Genomic DNA, 17,949 nt, shown 5'->3' on the forward strand with positions numbered 1-17,949 from the left:
GAGGTGAACACAAAGGCCACAACCCAGTATTAACTTTGCACTTTCCTGAGAGAATAAACAAACACCAGTATCTCCTGACATCGGTGGCCCACTTTCTTAAGGCCGAATTAACACACTGAAAGCAAATAAACAAATTATTTATCTGGAATCCATTACAGTCAGTTCATTCAGCCAAGTGTTAGGTCACTATTATTAGGCATGAAGAAACAGAACAACTATCCACTCATCTTGTTTCCAAAGTGAAGGGTGAAATTCTAGATAACCTCTACCCATTCTGCTTGCGTGGAAGGGAACTGAAGAAACTGCCTGGTCATATTTTCCCCTAAACTCATGTTTGACTCCGGTCATACAGGCAGCCATATTCTGCCCACAGGGATTAAAATATACCCAGTCAAGATGTCAGCGGCTACCCATTCCAAGTACTATTCCAGTTTAGAAATCCACATAACCTTGTGTGAAACGCCAGATATTCTGGGACAACACTGTGAATAATTCTTTAATAAAGAGTCTAATGTCTCAAACATAATAAACTACAGCAATGATTTAAAATTCTGCACCAATACTATAAAACACAAGACTCCAGCTATAAAAAATGGAATTTCTAAGCTTTAAATTAAAAAAAAAAAAAAATAGGTTTTTGCAATAAGGTGCCCTTACAGTATATCCCTGAAATAATATAGATCATGCTGCCCTCTTGTGCCAGACGTAAAAAATAAAACAAATTCAGGAAAACATGGTTTATGCTGAATATAGACATAATCTTCTAATTTCTGAATTGCTTCCCTGTATTCCCTGCACATTAAGATCTGATAGAACAGAAAGGACAGAAGACAAATGTTGATCATGGAAGAGGTAGGTGTGGCCCTCAGTACAGGAACACACACAGACCATATCTAAACAGGCACTACTCAACTCAAGTTGTTGCAATCAGAATGTGCGGAAAATGCCGGGGCAGCTGAAAACGTGCAGCCCTTTAACAGACGCACAATACAGTCACCAAAATACACTGAGAAGGGAAGGATAAAAATAAAGGAAGGAAAAAAGAGGAAAAGAAAAGTAGCTTTTTGCCCTTCTAAGACAACACACTTAGCTGACTGAAATTTTACCCAGTTTAAGACTGATTGGGTTATGAAAAAAATCAGTGGGTAAAACAGTACTGCATTATATAAGCAAATAAGTTAACTCCGTGCAACCATACATGGGTTCAAAATGAAGAGAAACTTAGTCGTGAAGCCTGGAAAGATGGCGCCTTCTTAAAAACCAGAGCTCTGGAGTGCTTAAAGAGCAGCTGGAGAGACTTAGCCAGCAAGAAGGAACATGCACTGTCCGGGTTCACCTTGTCCTTCTCCCTAAATCCAAGTCAGAGAACCTGGGACTTTTGGGCCAAGGCAAGGGGCAGCCAGTGTTTCAGGACCCTTCACCGAAGGCCTGGTTCTCTGCACAAGGTCAAAGGATCTCCCACTGATTAACAAAATGGGAGAAGCAGGAAAAGGGAATCAGCCCATCTGGGGTGGAAACACCCACGAACAAATGTAAAAAGAGACTTCCACAATCTGGATTGGGTTCACTGGGAATATTCCAGCACAAGCGGGAACTGAAGGTGGCTACGGAAGAGAACCCTGGCAGACATCTGCAGATCCAAGCCAGGCTGTAGTGTGTGCGGATGCCGTCGCCACCCCGGGCCTCACTTGCGGGAGACTACACCCTTCCCCTCCTTCCCATTCCCTCTTTTCCAAACTCCGAGATGCTGTCAGGACCACGAACTCTTAGGAAACTTACTGACATCTCCCTGAGAAGGTGCTCTGGATAACAAAGTACTGAGAAGAGAATGATATGCTTCCTGGATTCTCCATGCTGGTCGGAGGGCACTCTGTAACTCGGAGTGGGACCACTGGGCACAGATGTTTAACTTAAAAATCAAGCCTGCCTAGGGGTGCCTGGCTCACTCAGTTGGTTGAATGTCTGACTCTTGGTCTCGGCTCAGGTCATGATCTCACGGTTCAGGAGTCTGAGCCTTGTGTTGGGCTCTGAGCTGACAGTGAGAGCCTGCTTGGGATTCTCTCTCTCCCTCTCTGTCTCTCTGCCCCTCACCTCCCTCCCTCCCTCCCTCTCTCTCTCTCTCAATAAACTTTAAAAAAAATGAAGTATGCCTACCCTTCTACTATAGAGGGGAATTGCTTTTTTAATATCATAGAACCATTAAAATATAGATACGATCCATGATGTTCCCTATGAAGCACAGCTTTGGTGTGTTCTTCCCATTGGTTTAAAAACTATAAAAATGATATCCAAATGGAAATTTAAAATCTACCACTTAAAATACTTTTCTAATTAAAAAAAATTTTTTTTAATCTATCACTAAAAACAGTAAATAATTCATGCCCTCTGAACATTCTGGACAAACTGGGCCTATCTTTGGAGTGCTTATTTGGGTTTCTATTTTCTTGAAGGAAAAGAAGCCCTGTTAACAGATCCAGGAGGGGGAGAGCAAGATAAACACTAGTGTGTGGCTCTAAGATTAGCGACCTTGAAGATTTAGACTCGGTCCCAAATCCTTGAATAATAAATAAATCAGCATGTGGAGAAGCCTACAGGTCTTGAACAGGAAGAACCTGGTTAACTGTGGCCATGAGCATTCAGAGGCTGTGATAACAGAAACGCAGTCCCACTTAATGCTCTCAACTTTATGACCACAGTTTTCAAATTAACTGGCAAAGTGCGGCAACTTCCCGGCCGTCAGATGCGTGCGCCCTCCAGTCTCCTGACCGCGGCTGTAACAAGGCTACAGATGAGTTGGGGCCTCTGCAGGTCACCGTTCCTGTGCTCTGCACCCGGCCTGCGCTAAACAAACGTGCTGAATAAACAGCCCCAAATGCTTTCCTGAACAGTCTTATTTAATCCTCACGACAGCCTTGTGAAGCAGGAAGGGCAGCTGGCATTTCCATTTCACAGGTGAGGAAGTTCCGAGACGCCATGCGTCATTGTGGCCAAGAGTCATTAGGTGCTGACCACGGGCCAAGCACTGCTCTAGCCTGTGTGAATGTACCGATCTGCTTTATTCCCACACTGCCTGGATAAGCGAGATACCAAGAGTATCCCCATTCTACAGCTAAGAATGCTGAGGCACAGAGAAATTAAGTAACTAGCACCTGAGTACTCACTCACAGAACCATAACCAGCTACTATGATCAGCTAGCACAGGTGTGAGCCCAGGCAGCCGGATCCACAGTCCACACTTCTAACCACGACAACATCCCGCTTTGAGAGTCACCTGCCCAGCGGTATGTACACCTGTGGCCTGGGTCACACGGCTAGCTAACAGCCAGGCCAAGCCTACTCCTGTGCTCTCTCCAGCCTCCCTCCCTGCCTGGATGGGTCCCCTCAATCCTCTCCTGCATCAACCAAGCCGCCCTGGGCCTGAACGGTGGGAGCACGTGTTGATGAACAAACTCTTCCTGGGGACCCAGGTCAGGAGGCCACCCCCAGCAGCAAGACATGTCAAAGACCTCAGGGTGGGGCATCAACCACTCAGACACCCTCCCAGGTGTGCTCACGTTGAGGAACTTATGTGCGACGTGCCACAAAGCCTCCAATTATGGAAACAAAAGTCCACTTTAAAGCTAGAGTGAGGAGCTTCTATCGAAGAGGATGTGTACACTTCAATCTTGGGTTTTAATTAATTTTTCATTACAATTTTAGGTACACCTTCAAGTCCAGGATGACCTAGTTTAATGCCACATGATGCAGTCAATGTTCTGGCAACTGGTCAACAACATTTAAACGCTCCTGCATCCAACGAAGGGTGTTTCATATGCCCCACAACAAACAGATTCCTAAACCTGTTTATTTTCCACACGCACGTAAATCGGAATAGAAGCTTGCATGCACCTGGGGTGCCTAGGTGGCTCAGTCAGTTAAGCGTCTGACTTCAGCTCAGATCATGATCTCCAGATTCAAGAGTTCAAGCCCCACATCGGGCTCTGTGATGACAGCTCAGAGCCTGGAGCCTGCTTCAGATTCTGTGTCTCCCTCGCTCTCTGCCCCTCCCCCACTAGCACTCAGCCTCTCTCTCTCTCTCTCTCTCTCCCAAAAACAAATAAACATTTAAAAAAAACTAAAAAAAAAAGAAAGAAAGAAGCTCGTATGCACCCCACATTCAGATTTTGTCAGGTAGTAGAAAACTGTCAGTGAAGCTTTTTGTGGACAATGAATCAACACACACAGCGATTTCTTCCAAGCGTCTCCTCCATTCTCAATGCTGAAACGTGATCAGACACAAACGGTGTCAACGAGGCAGATTTACAAAGAAACCTGGTGTCTGACTTACCTATTGGGTTTCTGTCAAAGAACAACACTGGAGCTCTCAAAATGGACTCAAACATTTTGTTGTGCAAAGCTTGTGAGGAATTAACAAGGACGTGGAATACCAACAGAGATCTCGCTATGCCAAAAAGCACAGTAGCCACAGTTAAACCTGAAATAAAGAAACATCACTCAGAGCACAACATCCCCACCTTTTCTTTGGCGAAGCCATAGCATGGCAGGCATTGATGAAGAAATTCTGTGTCAAAAGACATGTGGCTTCTGTAAGAGTGCAATGCATTTGCAAGATACTTTTATAAAGAAGTATATCATTTACTTTTCTCTCATTAAATAGAAACTGTATGTAAAAGAAAATCAGGTGTAAATGATAATTTCATACTAGGCTTTCCTGATTCAATTACAAGTTCTATTAAAACCAAAGAAGAAAAAGAGATAATTACAAAAACTCGTTGATCTTCCCTTCTCCACATTTCAAGTTTTGCTACTCTATTTACACATCTCATAATCTAAAACTTCGGTATGCTCTCACACCAGCATGTGAATTAACAGGGAACAAGGGAAATGATGTGCCATTTCCTTGTAGAAAATGCCCAAGTGGCTTTAAAGAATATGAAAATACCATATTAAGTTGCAAGTAGAAAATCTCTCAACGGAAGTACAAGAAAATACAAATTATACATTAGCATGAAATAACCTCGGTGAGCAACTAATCTCCAACACCAAGCATTTTATACAAACACAAAGCCTTTTTAAATGAACACAACTGATTTAAATTATAGATTTTTGTCAATGGCATAAATGAGTACCTATGATGGGCATAAAAATCAACATCATTTTCCTATCATCTCCCGAACTCCCCATGCTAAAGAGAGTTGGGAGATAACTTCTGTGAGGAATACTCCATCAAGTCCATTTTTACCCCTCACATGACACATCACTGTTGTCTCCACTCTGAAAGCTGCTCAGAGTCCTAACTGCCATCCAGAGGCGTTTTCCTGAGGCCCCCATCCTGCCTGGCTGTGCAGCAGAACGGCTCCTCCCTCCCCCTCCCCGCCACCGGGCCTCTCACAGCCCACCCGTGTGGAAGGGAAACAGCTCATGTATTCAGGGTTCTTTAGCAAGTGATCAACGAAATAAATAACCACATTTCAGTGAGTAGGTTTTCACAAAGATCGCTCGCTCTATCTTTGCGGAAAGCTTGTATGAGCGTTTCCGGCGAGAATATTTAAAATTTCAGATGAGGATTTCCTTTAAAAAGTATGTAATGCCACATATATTGTAAGCACTCTTGTGAAAGCAGAGCGCTGTGTTAATATTAGTCTGGCAAGCCAAATGTTAAATTAATCACACAGTTGGGGACGCGATAACATTGTGATCTCAAGGTAAGAGAGAGAAGGAATCCTAATTCCCAGACACTGGATTTTTCCCTGCTCAGCTTCTCTCTTAAGTCATTAGTGAAGCCCAGGAGATGAGCAGTACGGGGAAGGGAGCTTTGCATACCTGTGAGGGAATAATGCTTTTATGTGGGGGAGCCTCGCTGCCAGAGGATTTCATCCAAGTTCAATAAAAGCCAGGGTTTATTCAGACAGAATTGGAACAATCCGAACCACAGGGTGGGGATCCGTTTCTAATCCCCTTGCCCATCCAAATAATGATATAAGATTTAGCGAAAGCAACCTATTAGAATAGACAATAGCCACATATTTCCAGTGGCTGATTTTCTGAATGCTCAATCCTGGTTTAACTTCCAAAATCCAGTACAGAGCAAATTAAGAGTCTTCATTCAACCTCTTTCTTCTGGTAGATTTTAAAAATAATTATTCTAATTAATTCACAGAGTAAATGCGACTCAGACTCTTAATCTGTTAAGACATTACTGAATTACTCCTGGAAGCCCTAGTTACTCACACAGGCTCATTGTAAGCACCTCAGACTCCCGGATAATAAACCGAATGATTAAACTTTACCTGAATAAATTCCTAAGTACCAGTGAAGATCGAGCTTCTCAGTGACATTTTCTTTCCCATTTACCGTGACATTCAGGGCACTTTGTTCATTTGTCCTGTGAAAAAGGGGGAAAAAAAATATTAAGCTATTGATAGAATTTAGATGAATACAAAAAGAAAAAAATTAACCTCAATTTGGGAGACATGTTTTATGCTGGAAAGGATCCCAAGCATGCAGGGCCCCATGTACATCCTCTTTATACAAATTCAACTTGCATCGTGACACTTTCAGTTCTCAGGACTGTCTGTGTATAGACACTGAGGGTCAGATGTGGGAAGAGACCGTGGGAGGGTCACACTCCACCAGCAAGAACTTCAATGTCTCTTTTGCTCTAGGGAAACTAAGGGAGGATTAGGACAGGAGGCCCAACAAACCCGACTCTGTGGGAAAGAGAGGCTGCCTGCCAATTTGGGGGCACCTCATATCAGACCGGAAACAACTCACCAATAGGAGAGCCACCAGTCCTGGAGAACGTAGGCAACCTAGCACGAAGAAATAAACATAAATATCAAGCATCGCCTAGCACCTCAACTCTCTCACTCCCCCAAAAGGAACGTTGAAAGGCTCTGGAAATCAGACACGATTCTTTCAGCTCAGGTCTGAGCCAAACCCCACATCCCAGGTAACAACACCTCAAGTAAGTGCATGTTACATTTTAAAATCTTTGAAAGAGGGGCGCCTGGGTGGGTCAGTAGGTTAAGCGTCCGACTTTGGCTCAGGTCATGATCTCATGGCTCGTGGGTTCAAGCCCTGCATCGGGCTCTGTGCTGATAGCTCTGAGCCTGGGGCCTGCTTCGGATTCTGTGTCTCCCTCTCTCTCTCTGCCCCTCACCCACTCATGCTCGGTCTCTCTCCCTCTCAAAAATAAACATTAAAAAAAAAAAATTAAATCTTTGAAAGACATCCTTCTTCTTCTGGAAGCTCTCTAAGAGCACACACAACACAGTAAACATCAAGTTATTTTGTTCCCCAAGATAGCATGTTTCAATGCAAATCCAAGTGGACTGAGTGATACGGTAACAGTGGCGTAAATATATACAGTAGAAGTCACACTGTAAACATCAAGCTGAGGCCACAAGACAAAATGAATGTCCTTACTTACCTGAGCAGCGATGTTTAGTAGAATAAGGAAAATGATGATGAACCAGTGAGCACCGGCTGTGAGGTAACTCTTGTAGGCCTTAAGACCAACTTTTCCTTCTGAACGCCTCTCCTCTGACACTGTAACCTGTAGATTCTCAGTCTGGCAAGGGGAAAAAAGCAGCGAGAGACGAACCTTTACACCATACTCCCAAAACTTTGAAAGGTCAATGGTGTGCTCCGCTGGCAAAGCCATGAGAAAACAGACACATCTTACACGCCGAGAGTGCAAAATAATACTAGTCCTGCAGAGAAGGGTATAGAAGTATCTAGATGAACCACATATGCGTTCACCCTTGGGCCCAGCCATCCCACTTCTAGGAATCTATCAGCAAAAAGGAAATACTGTTTGTACGAGGTTACTCACTACTGCGTGATTTTGTTTGAAGCAGAACATAACCATTTCCAGCACGTGTACAACATACCCAATTCAAGTATAAATGCAGAAGCTTATTCCACGGTAATATACAAAATGATATGGGTATCTCTGTAGATTATTTGTGCCACTAAATGATGGGAACATAAAACATAGTAGGAGCTCAAAATATTATCCAAATACAGTAAACGGAGTTCAAACAACACGAGGGAGAGTTTGGACAGCAATGGATAACACGTGGTCTGAATTTTTTTGGTTCCTGAATTTCAAAGAGTTATTCTTCAGTCTGGAATGTGAGGGACTAATCCAAACCCTTACCAGAATCATCCAGGCCCCTAGATTTGGACTGTGAGAGTTTGGACATTGAGGACTACCTGTGCATATTTTTAAGGGAGATCTAGTATATTTCTGCACTTCTATCCGGAGAACTGAGAATGCATTGTAGATTCACATAAGCCAAAGATGTCCTTGGCTGCAAATGTCCATCGATGGATGAATGGATAAAGAAGATGTGGTATACATATACAATGGAATATTACTCAGCAATCAAAAAGAATGAAATCTTGCCACTTGCAACTACGTGGATCAAACTAGAGGATATTATACTAAGTGAAATTAGTGGGTCAGGGAAAGACAAAAATCATGATTTTACTCATATGACGACGTTAAGAGACAAAACAGATGAACATAAGGGAAGGGAAACAAAACTAATACAAAAACAGGGAGGGGGACAAAACAGAAGAGATTCATAAATATGGAGAACAAACTGAGGGTTACTGGAGGGGTTGTGGGAGGGGGGATGGGCTAAATGGGTCAGGGGCACTAAAGAATCTACTCCTGAAATCATTGTTGCACTATATGCTAACTAAGTTGGATGTAAAGTTAAAAAAATAAATAAAATTAAAAATTAAAATAAATAAAATGTAAAAAAAAAAAAGATGTCCTTGGCTGTATGCTGGCCTCTATGGTTTCAAAGATGGATAAGATGTGGTTCTTGAACTTGTGTAAGAAAGGAAGATGGGAGCTAACTCTAAAGTGTCTGCTATGTGCCAGACCCTTCACACACGCTACTTCTGGCCTCTCACCAACCATCGGACAATGGGGCAAAATAATACCAAAGGTCACATGCAGCAGCAGAACATTCCACCACATAGGAAAAGTAGCTGACTTAACATGGACCACAGCAGGACTCAGTTGGAGCAGACTTCAAATTAAATGTCTGGATGCAAAAGGGTAGCCTGGGGCCTCCAGAGCAAGGAAGATTTACCTATGGTAAATTCAAGAGCCCTACCAGCAGCATGAGCCACCGACCCCCAGGAATTTATAGCAGTCCACCCACTACTGAGCCCCGCAAGCTCCTCCTCCGTCCAACACCCAAAGGAGAACCCTAATCAGGCTTGCTCCCTTCATTCTACATTAATTCTACCCATTACATGCAACAAGGCCTTGGAACCTCAGAATCTACTCTGGGACAAATGAAGGTGTCAGGGACGGAGCGGACTCAAGATGCATGAGGACACAAGAGCAGACACAACCAGGCCGTGCTGCAAGAGGAAAACTCACATTCTGGCCCTCTGGACGGCCATCTTTCAGTGAGGGCCTGGAAGACTGCTGAGACCAAAGAGAAGACTCCGAGAAGCTCCGATTCTTCAGAGCGGGAGATCCTGGAGCTGGACTCTGGTCAGCCTCCTCATTTTCCTTCTTTAAAAGAGAACCGAAATCCACCCCAGATTTCAGAAACTCAGTGTAAGTCCCCTTCTGCACCATTTTGCCCTAAAATAAAAATAAAAGAATTTGATGGTTCATTTACATTTGATAACATTAAACTAATGCTAATCAAAAATACTTAACTGGTCTCACATTACAATTTTTGTACAAAAAATTATCTTTAGGTGAATTCTGGTTGACACATCTCATTCAATTCAACTGGACACAGAATGGAGCATTCTGTTCTCAGTCAAATCCTATGGTAGGTGCTGGGGGTCATATAAGAAATGTGTAACTCGGGGTGCCTGGGTGGCTCAGTCGGTTAAGCATCAGACTCTTGATTTCGGCCCAGGTCATGATCTCACAGTCTGTGCACAATCAAGCCCGCATCTGGCTCCACTCTATGAGCACAGAGCCTGCTTGGGATTTTCTCTCTCCTTCTCTCTCTGCCACTCCCCCACTCACACACACACACACACACACACACACACACACACTCTGTCTCTGTCTCTCTCTCCCTCTCCCTCTCAAAATTAAGTAAATAAACTTTAACAACAACAGGAAAAAAAAGTGTAACTACCACAGGCATTTAAAGCAGCAAAAAGATCAAAATAATACCAGCATTCACACAGAGCTCTAACAAACAATCCTAAAATTTATATAGGACAGCGGTGCCTAGGTGGCTCAGTTGGTTAAGCATCCGACTTTGGCTCAGGTCACGATCTCACAGTTCACAGGTTCAAGCTCCACATCAGGCTCTGTGCTGACAGCTGGGAACCTGGAGCTTGCTTCGGATTCTGTGTCTCCCTCTCTCTGCCCCTCCACCACTCACGCTCTGTCTCTCAAAAATAAACAACTCAGGGGCGCCTGGGTGGCTCAGTCAGTTAAGCGTCCGACTTCAGCTCAGGTCATGATCTCACTGTGAGTTCGAGCCCGCGTCGGGCTCTGTGCTGACAGCTCAGAGCCTGGAGCCTGTTTCGGATTCTGTGTCTCCCTCTCTCTCTGACCCTCCCCCGTTCATGCTCTCTCTCTGTCTCAAAAATAAATAAACGGTAAAAAAAAAAAATTTTTTTTTAAATAAATAAATAAAAATAAACAACTCACCCAGCAGAGCTCACTGGTGGACAAACGGTTTGCTCTGACAGTAGTAAAGTTGGGAGTAATGTCCTCAGAAAAAAACAGTAAGGGGACCCCGAAACATCCAGACTCTGGCTAAATAGGCTGTTGGTTCTATATTCATAACCCCGCCAACGCTGGGGGTTTACCTGACTCCATCATCCCCTCTGCACATGAAACTAAATGTTTTCCAGTTCGGGGAATCGGAGCGTCCTATTCCCAGAGGACTGCAGGAGTCGACACAGGTAACTGCTGCCAAGAGGCAGACACTCTGCACTCTCGTCATCTTTCTTAGGGCAGAATTTCATCTGATGTCGTGAGGATCTGAGCGAGGGCCAGCTGGAGCAGACCAGGGTTCATGACCGAGGTGCTGAGGCTCAGAGGTAAACAAGCCAAGGAGTGAAACATCAAACAACTACTAAGCCTGGAAAATTCTCAGTAACCCCCACCCTGGGACCCATGCTAGCTCTTGGGGGTTGAATGATGGCTCCACCAGAAAGACACATTCAAGGCCCAAACACGATACCTACGAATGTGACCTAATTTTGAATAGGATCTTTGTAGATGTGATCAAGCTGAAGTCATGCTGGAGTAGGATGGACCCCAAATCCAGTATGACCAACGTCCTTCTGAGAGGAAAGACTCAGACGCGGTGAACACCATGTGACAAGAGAGGCAGAGACCACGGTGTTGCAGTGGCAAGCCGAGAACACCAAGGACAGCTGGCTAACACCAGTGGCTGGAAGAGGTGATGAAGGATTCCCCACAAGAGCCTTCACAAGAGCATGGCCCTGCCAGCACCTTGATTTTGGACTGGTAGGCTCCAGAAGGGTGATGATGATAGACTTCTGTTACTTAATCCATGCAGTGTGTGGTAATTTGTTATGGCAGCTCCAGAAACTGATACACTAATCTGAGCCCATGATTCCGTCTTCTGAACTTTACTGAGACTTCTAATTGCTTCTGCTGTTGCCCCTCCAGCAAACATCGAGAGGTCTTTTAAAAATTATTTTAACCTTTATTCATTTTTGAGAGACAGAGAGAAAGAGTGCAAGCAGGTGTGGGGCAGAGAGAGAGGGAGACACAGAATCCGAAGCAGGCTCCAGGCTCTGAGCAGTCAGCACAGAACCTGATGCAAAGCTTGAACTCACGAACTGTGAGATCATGACCCGAGCCGAAGTCACTTAGCCAAATGAGCCACCCAGGTGCCCCAAGAGGGATCTTTTAAAACCATGCATCAGACCACATCACCCCTCTGCTCTGATCTATCCAATGGCTTCCAACCCATTTCCGGGCCAGCCGCCCACTGCTCTGAGCCCACCTCCCTCACACTCTCTCGCCCACAGTGCCTCAGACACACGGGTCTTCCAGACATTCTTACAACATGCCAGGTCAGTTCCTTCCTTAGGACCCCGCTGCTGGACCCCCCTCAACCCCCCTCCCCCAGGTGACTGCACAGCCAGCACCTTCATGTCACTTAGGTCCCCTGAGGCACCAGCTCCCTGGGGAGGCAGTCATGGTATGCGCCGCCCCCTGCCCCACACATTACCCCTGTCCCCACAAGAATGGAAGCCCCACGATGGCAAGGACTTTTACTTATCACCGCCCCGGCTCTCACACATATGGGGCACACATAGGACCACTAGCAACTGGCTACACGCAGGACTGCATGTCTCGACCAGGGGCGCTCAGCTTTCCAACCACGCTTCTGTCACTAATGGAAGACGCTCTTTGGCTAAACTGCAGAAGACAAATAGAAACGAGTATGTCTCAGTCTCCCTAATTTTCAAATAATACACTTTGATTTACGTGGAAGAAGAGGAAAACAAAAGTTCTAAATAAAACAGCATCACTTTCCCAAGCAATTTTACTAGAACAGTTATAATTTAGAACTCTGAGGCACCAATTTTATATATTTAGGGTAATATGGCCTAGAGCGGAACAGTTCCATTTCTACATGTCTGGATTCATGCCTAAAAGCAGGAATACCAGCTCTGGGCAGGACAGGGTACAAAACGAAGGAAGGAGAGGGAGTTTGGCACAAACCTGAGAAGAGACCTGCTGGGAGGTCTCACCTTCAACACACCTGAGTGCTAGCAAGTCCCACAGATGTCTAGAAATTACTTACATCTTTCAATATCAGAATCTGACTTGCAGCTTTTAGGTACTGCAACTGATGAGTCACTAAGACTGTGATCTTCTCGTGCAAGGTTTGACAAATACACCTATAAATATAAAAGGTACAGTAAGCAAAAACCACGTTAATGGGGGTGCTCCAAATTGAAAAACACACATTTTCAAAACACATAGAGACAAAGACAACACACTAGTCAAAGATTTGTAGTTTAAAAACCAATATAAATACAGATACAAATCAAATACAAATGTAAATCACTGGGCACCTAACGAGGTCCTCGAATTTATCCACCAACTTGAGTCCAGTTCTGCTAAGAAATTCCAAAAAGCAGTCCAGTGAAGGAGACGCCAAGAGCTAACTAACATTTTCCCCCCTAAAACTCAGCTTAACAATTATTTATATATTTCATGGTGAAAAAACAATTGAGCAACAGTGAGATTCCAAAACCGGACTGAATGAAAATACTAGTGTTTCATCCCTGTGTATGACTGGGTGAAGGAGGGATCTAAGTTATACAAAAATGTACATTTTTCTTAGTTTGCTAGGTAATTGATTTATGATGTAATATTAACCAAAAAAAAAAAATCTTAAATTTTCAATAACCTTCTTCCCAAAGTGCATTTTCTAGACACTTTCTAGACACACTTCCTAAATACTATTAGAAAACAAAGACTGGCATGTCCTCAATTAGTGTTTACAATATCCCCACAGTCCCATCCAGAACACTAAACCATCTTTCAGTCGGACTGAAAACCTTCTGAATATGAATACGAAAGAAGAGAATCCAAGGGGCCGAAATCATAGTGGAAATCATTCAACAGCTCAAAGGACACACCAGTCCTCTTAGCCAAGAGCCCCATCAGCACTCAAGTAGGTTTTTTACAGTAACTCCTCAAAATGCTCCTCGTTTTAAATGCACACCCCTAGGAACTGCACTCCAGCCTGCACCCCACCATGGTCCACAACCTGTCCAGGTCAGCACATAGCCTGAGACGGGGCCATCTGACCAGAGGCAGGGCCCTAGGCATATGCTCTGGGTGACAGAGCCCCTTGCACAGCAAATCCGCAGGAACGTGGGCCCCAACTCAACCTGCTGATGTAGGTCAGATCAAGAGTTCTGCAGGCACCCAGACTGCAGTTCAAATCCCTCTTACTAGCCTGGCGATGTCAGATGAGCTAACGGACCTCTCTCTGAACCTCAGTTCCTTCATCTTAAAATAAGGCCGATGACAACCCGTAGGTATGTTCTAAGAACACTAATCCACTCAGTCAATGTTGGGTCCATTCTCCACCTTCCCTAACCCACAAGTGGCCCTTTGGTTTGGACTCAGGACAGAAAAGTCCTCAGGGGACACTTCTGAGACTGGACCTGAGATCAGAAGCAAGACCCCAGGATGTAGGTATATATGCTATTATTCCATTCTTTACATCCAGGAGGATTAATGTTTCCCTTTTTTTTTTTTTTTTTTTAATTTTTTTTTTTTCAACATTTATTTTTGGGACAGAGAGAGAGAGACAGAGCATGAACGGGGGAGGGGCAGAGAGAGGGAGACACAGAATCGGAAGCAGGCTCCAGGCTCCGAGCCATCAGCCCAGAGCCTGACGCGGGGCTCGAACTCACGGACCGCGAGATCGTGACCTGGCTGAAGTCGGACGCTTAACCGACTGCGCCACCCAGGCGCCCCTAATGTTTCCCTTTTGAAAGGTCTTGGTGTGGCTTTTATTCCTAAGTTTCCTGAGCGAGTAAACCCCTCTTCAGGCTTAGCGTGTTTAAGGGAACTGTTACTTCTTAATTCAAAATTCCCTGCTGGCAATCCCTGAAGACAGATGTTAACCACCACATCTGATGGGTTGCTGCGTCCAAGATGGGCCAATGCAAAACTTTTAAAATGTTTTCTTCCTAACATTCCACCAAACACGAGGAAATATGAAGAGAATTACAGGGGCGCCTGGGTGGCTCAGTCGGTTAAGCGTCCGACTTCACCTCAGGTAACGATCTCACGGTCCGTGAGTTCGAGCCCCGCGTCAGGCTCTGTCTGGGCTGATGGCTCAGAGCCTGGAGCCTGCTTCCAATTCTGTGTGTCTCCCTCTCTCTCTGCCCCTCCCCCATTCATGCTCTGTCTCTCTGTCCCAAAAATAAATAAACGTTAAAAAAAAAAAATTTTTTTTAAATAAAATAAAAAAAAATAAAGAGAATTACAATGATGTTATCAGGTGATGGCTCTAAATTTTTCTAAATTATGTTTTTTAATCAAAATCTCTAGGAAAATACTCTACTTGCCAAATTTTGAACAGTAAAAATTTCCAAGCCATGCCATTAAAAAAAAAATGAAGGATCAGTAACAAGTTATTTAACCTTTATCCTGTGTAAGGGCTGTGTTAAGAGGGCACATGTACTGTGGTAGAGGGGATACAAATAAGACAGTCACTACCCTCATTCATTCAATCGACAGACCTCTGTTGAGGTACCAGGCACTCCTAAGTGCCAAGGACATCTACAGGTCAAGAAAACAGACAACACTGTGAAGAGGGAGGCACATTAAATAAATACAGAAAGTGCACTCTTGGGTCGTGATGTATGCTATGAGGAAAAAGCAAGGTGAGGGCTGCAATCTTGGATGTAGGGGACACACGGACCATGAGCATATCTGGGGGAAACATTCCTGGAAGAAGGTACAGCAGGTGCAGCGGCTCTGGGAGAGAAACCTGCTGCGCAAAGGTGCCTTCATGCATTCACAGTGAGTCAGGGGTAGGGGGGACTCATCAGTGCTCAAGTACAGCCCACTGAGGGCTGTGGGAAGATGAAAGGGCACAGGCCACCCCTTGGAGAAACGGGAGGGAAAGGTGGCAGCGGCATCTTCTTTGTCCTGGCACACTGGCCCCCAGGCTCCCGGACAGAAGGAACAGGATCTGTACAGACAGGCAGATAGGAGGAAGGGACACAGCTCATTCAGGGCACTGCACGAGAGCCAGCGTGGCCGGAGTAGGGAGTTTGCATGAGGAAGTGCTGGAAATGCAAATGGGTCAGACTGCAAAGAATCTTTTTCGCCACTTGAGGATGCTGAGCTGCGCCCTGAGCATGAAGGGGGTCCGTGGAGGCCTGAGGCGGCAAAGGTGAACAGAGTAGGCAGTAGTGGGGCAGATCCAGTTAGGACAGACTCGAACTGATTACACAGAAGTGAGGGTCTAGGGATATGGGGCTCTCTAAAATAAGGATCCACCGCTCCAACAGGTTACATGCGCTTCTGTTCACCCAAGGGCCTCCAACCTTCCACATGTGATAGAATCCACGTCGATGTTTACAGCATATAGTTGTAAGACTCGCAAACCTTAATAACCTTGGATATATATTCACGACCGAAGTAAACTGCTAATGGCAAGTAGAAGTGTAACTCATTCACTTTTAATACAAAACACTTCACATCTCTGAGCTTCAACACAACCGCCATCTTTCATAGTATATTGTTCAGTCCAATTTTCTAGCTCGTTGAGAACATTCTCCAGCTGCTGCTGAGTGATTTCCTAAATTGCATTCGTGCTCTCTGCCCTAAGTTTCCCCAAAGAACGTGGTTCTGATTAGCAAACAACAATTTTAACAAGCTTGCTTCTATCAAGTGTATATCCAAAGCCATTAAACCCGAAAGGTGCGAGAGGACTTTATAAATACCTCCTGGGTTCAAAGAACAACCTGGGAGAGTTTCTGTGATAAGCACACTGATACTTGGCAATTAGAAGGTCATCTTCTCCCCTCCCAAGTGACACAAACTCAATGGCCAGCGGAAACTGTTCTTACAGCGATAGAGAGCTTGTGCGCAATACCCGCCCCCCGCCCAGGTTGGGGAGACACATTTGTGAACCTGGGGGTGGGGGGGCACTGGGGACAGGGAGGCTGGACTACTCCTGATGCCACCAAGGGAGGGGGTCGGAATCTCTGTCACCGAACTCACTAACAAGCCACAAGGCACTTCCCTAAGGGAAAATTCATCCAGTGGCGATCAGGAAGGGATGGGCAAGGAGGTCGGATCAAAGAGCTGGAGGCCATGTCAGGTATCAGCTGCTCGGCTCTCTGCATTCTGAAAAATTCAATGCTGCCATGCTTCTTTTTTTCTTTAATTACAGTAAAATAAATTGAAGATCTACGATTTTAACCATCTTTAAGCATAGAGCTCAGCAGCATTACGGACACTCACACCGTTGTGCAACCATCACCACCACCCATCTCCAGAACTTGTCATCATCCCAAAACGAAACACTTGGTACATACATGCTCTAGGGGAGAAATGACAGGAACCCACACTCAGGGGACACGGAGTCCCAGCTCCTCGTATCCAGAACCCAGAACTGTCTCACACTGCTCTCTCTGCTAGAATCTCTTTACTTTGCTACTTGGGACTTGTTGTAAATGAACTGTGTCCTCCCCAAAATTCACATGTTGATGCCTTAAGCCCCCACTACTTTAGAATTTGGTGACAGGGCCTTCAAGGGGTAATTAAGTGAAAATGAGGCCTTGATGACGGGTCCTTATCCAATCTGACTGGGGTCCTTAGAAGAGATTAGGACATAAGGAGAAAGACACCGTGGGTGCACGTGCACAGAGGAGGGGCCGTGTGAGGACACAGCAAGGGGGCGGCCATCAGCCAGCCATGGAGAGAGGTCTCAGGAGAAACGAAGGGGCCGACACCCTGGTCTGGACTTTCAACATCATTTGCAAGAACCTCTACCACCGTGCACACATTAGGGCTTCAGGAAATGCACTTCAAAGTGCTCACCGGCTTTAATAACAGTAAGCTAACTGTGGGGTAGATCTGGATGCCGTTTTAGCAAGAGTGAGCTCACGATGCTTCTGCATACGCCAGTCTACACTCAGTCCACAGGAAGCATCAGTCACGTATGTTAGCTTCCAGTACTTACATCAGTGGTTTCACGACTGAGCAAGAGCCGATGAAAACCAATTCCCGAAACACAAAGTGAGAGCCAGGAGATAAGCTAGATTCTGGGTATCTAGTTTCAAATTCAAGTTACCCCTACATGCGGGGGCCCTTACCTATTAATTTTAAGAACCCATGAAGCAACACTCAATTATTGAAACCATCCTGTGATACGGGATAAGTCATTCTTAAACTATTCTAGACTTTACCAAGTA

At 45.0% G+C, this 17,949-nt stretch overlaps 1 protein-coding gene across 3 annotated transcripts in view; it reads right to left on the reverse strand.

The window, feature by feature from the left end:
- Positions 1–17,949, reverse strand: part of ABCC4 (ATP binding cassette subfamily C member 4) — a 263,778-nt gene that overhangs the window by 131,113 nt on the left and 114,716 nt on the right. For 2 of the 3 annotated variants that reach the window (XM_030312755.1, XM_030312770.1), the window contains 6 exons: positions 12,798–12,894; positions 9,410–9,619; positions 7,433–7,573; positions 6,775–6,812; positions 6,291–6,385; positions 4,328–4,474 (listed from right to left, as the gene is read on the reverse strand). In XM_030312755.1, coding sequence (XP_030168615.1) covers positions 4,328–4,474; positions 6,291–6,385; positions 6,775–6,812; positions 7,433–7,573; positions 9,410–9,619; positions 12,798–12,894 — 728 coding nt within the window. The remainder of the gene's footprint in view (positions 1–4,327; positions 4,475–6,290; positions 6,386–6,774; positions 6,813–7,432; positions 7,574–9,409; positions 9,620–12,797; positions 12,895–17,949) is intronic. The other variant, XM_030312762.1, reaches the window with a different exon arrangement.

This window comes from Lynx canadensis, chromosome A1, assembly GCF_007474595.2.
Source record: "Lynx canadensis isolate LIC74 chromosome A1, mLynCan4.pri.v2, whole genome shotgun sequence".
In the NCBI taxonomy this organism is placed as follows: Eukaryota; Metazoa; Chordata; class Mammalia; order Carnivora; family Felidae; genus Lynx; species Lynx canadensis.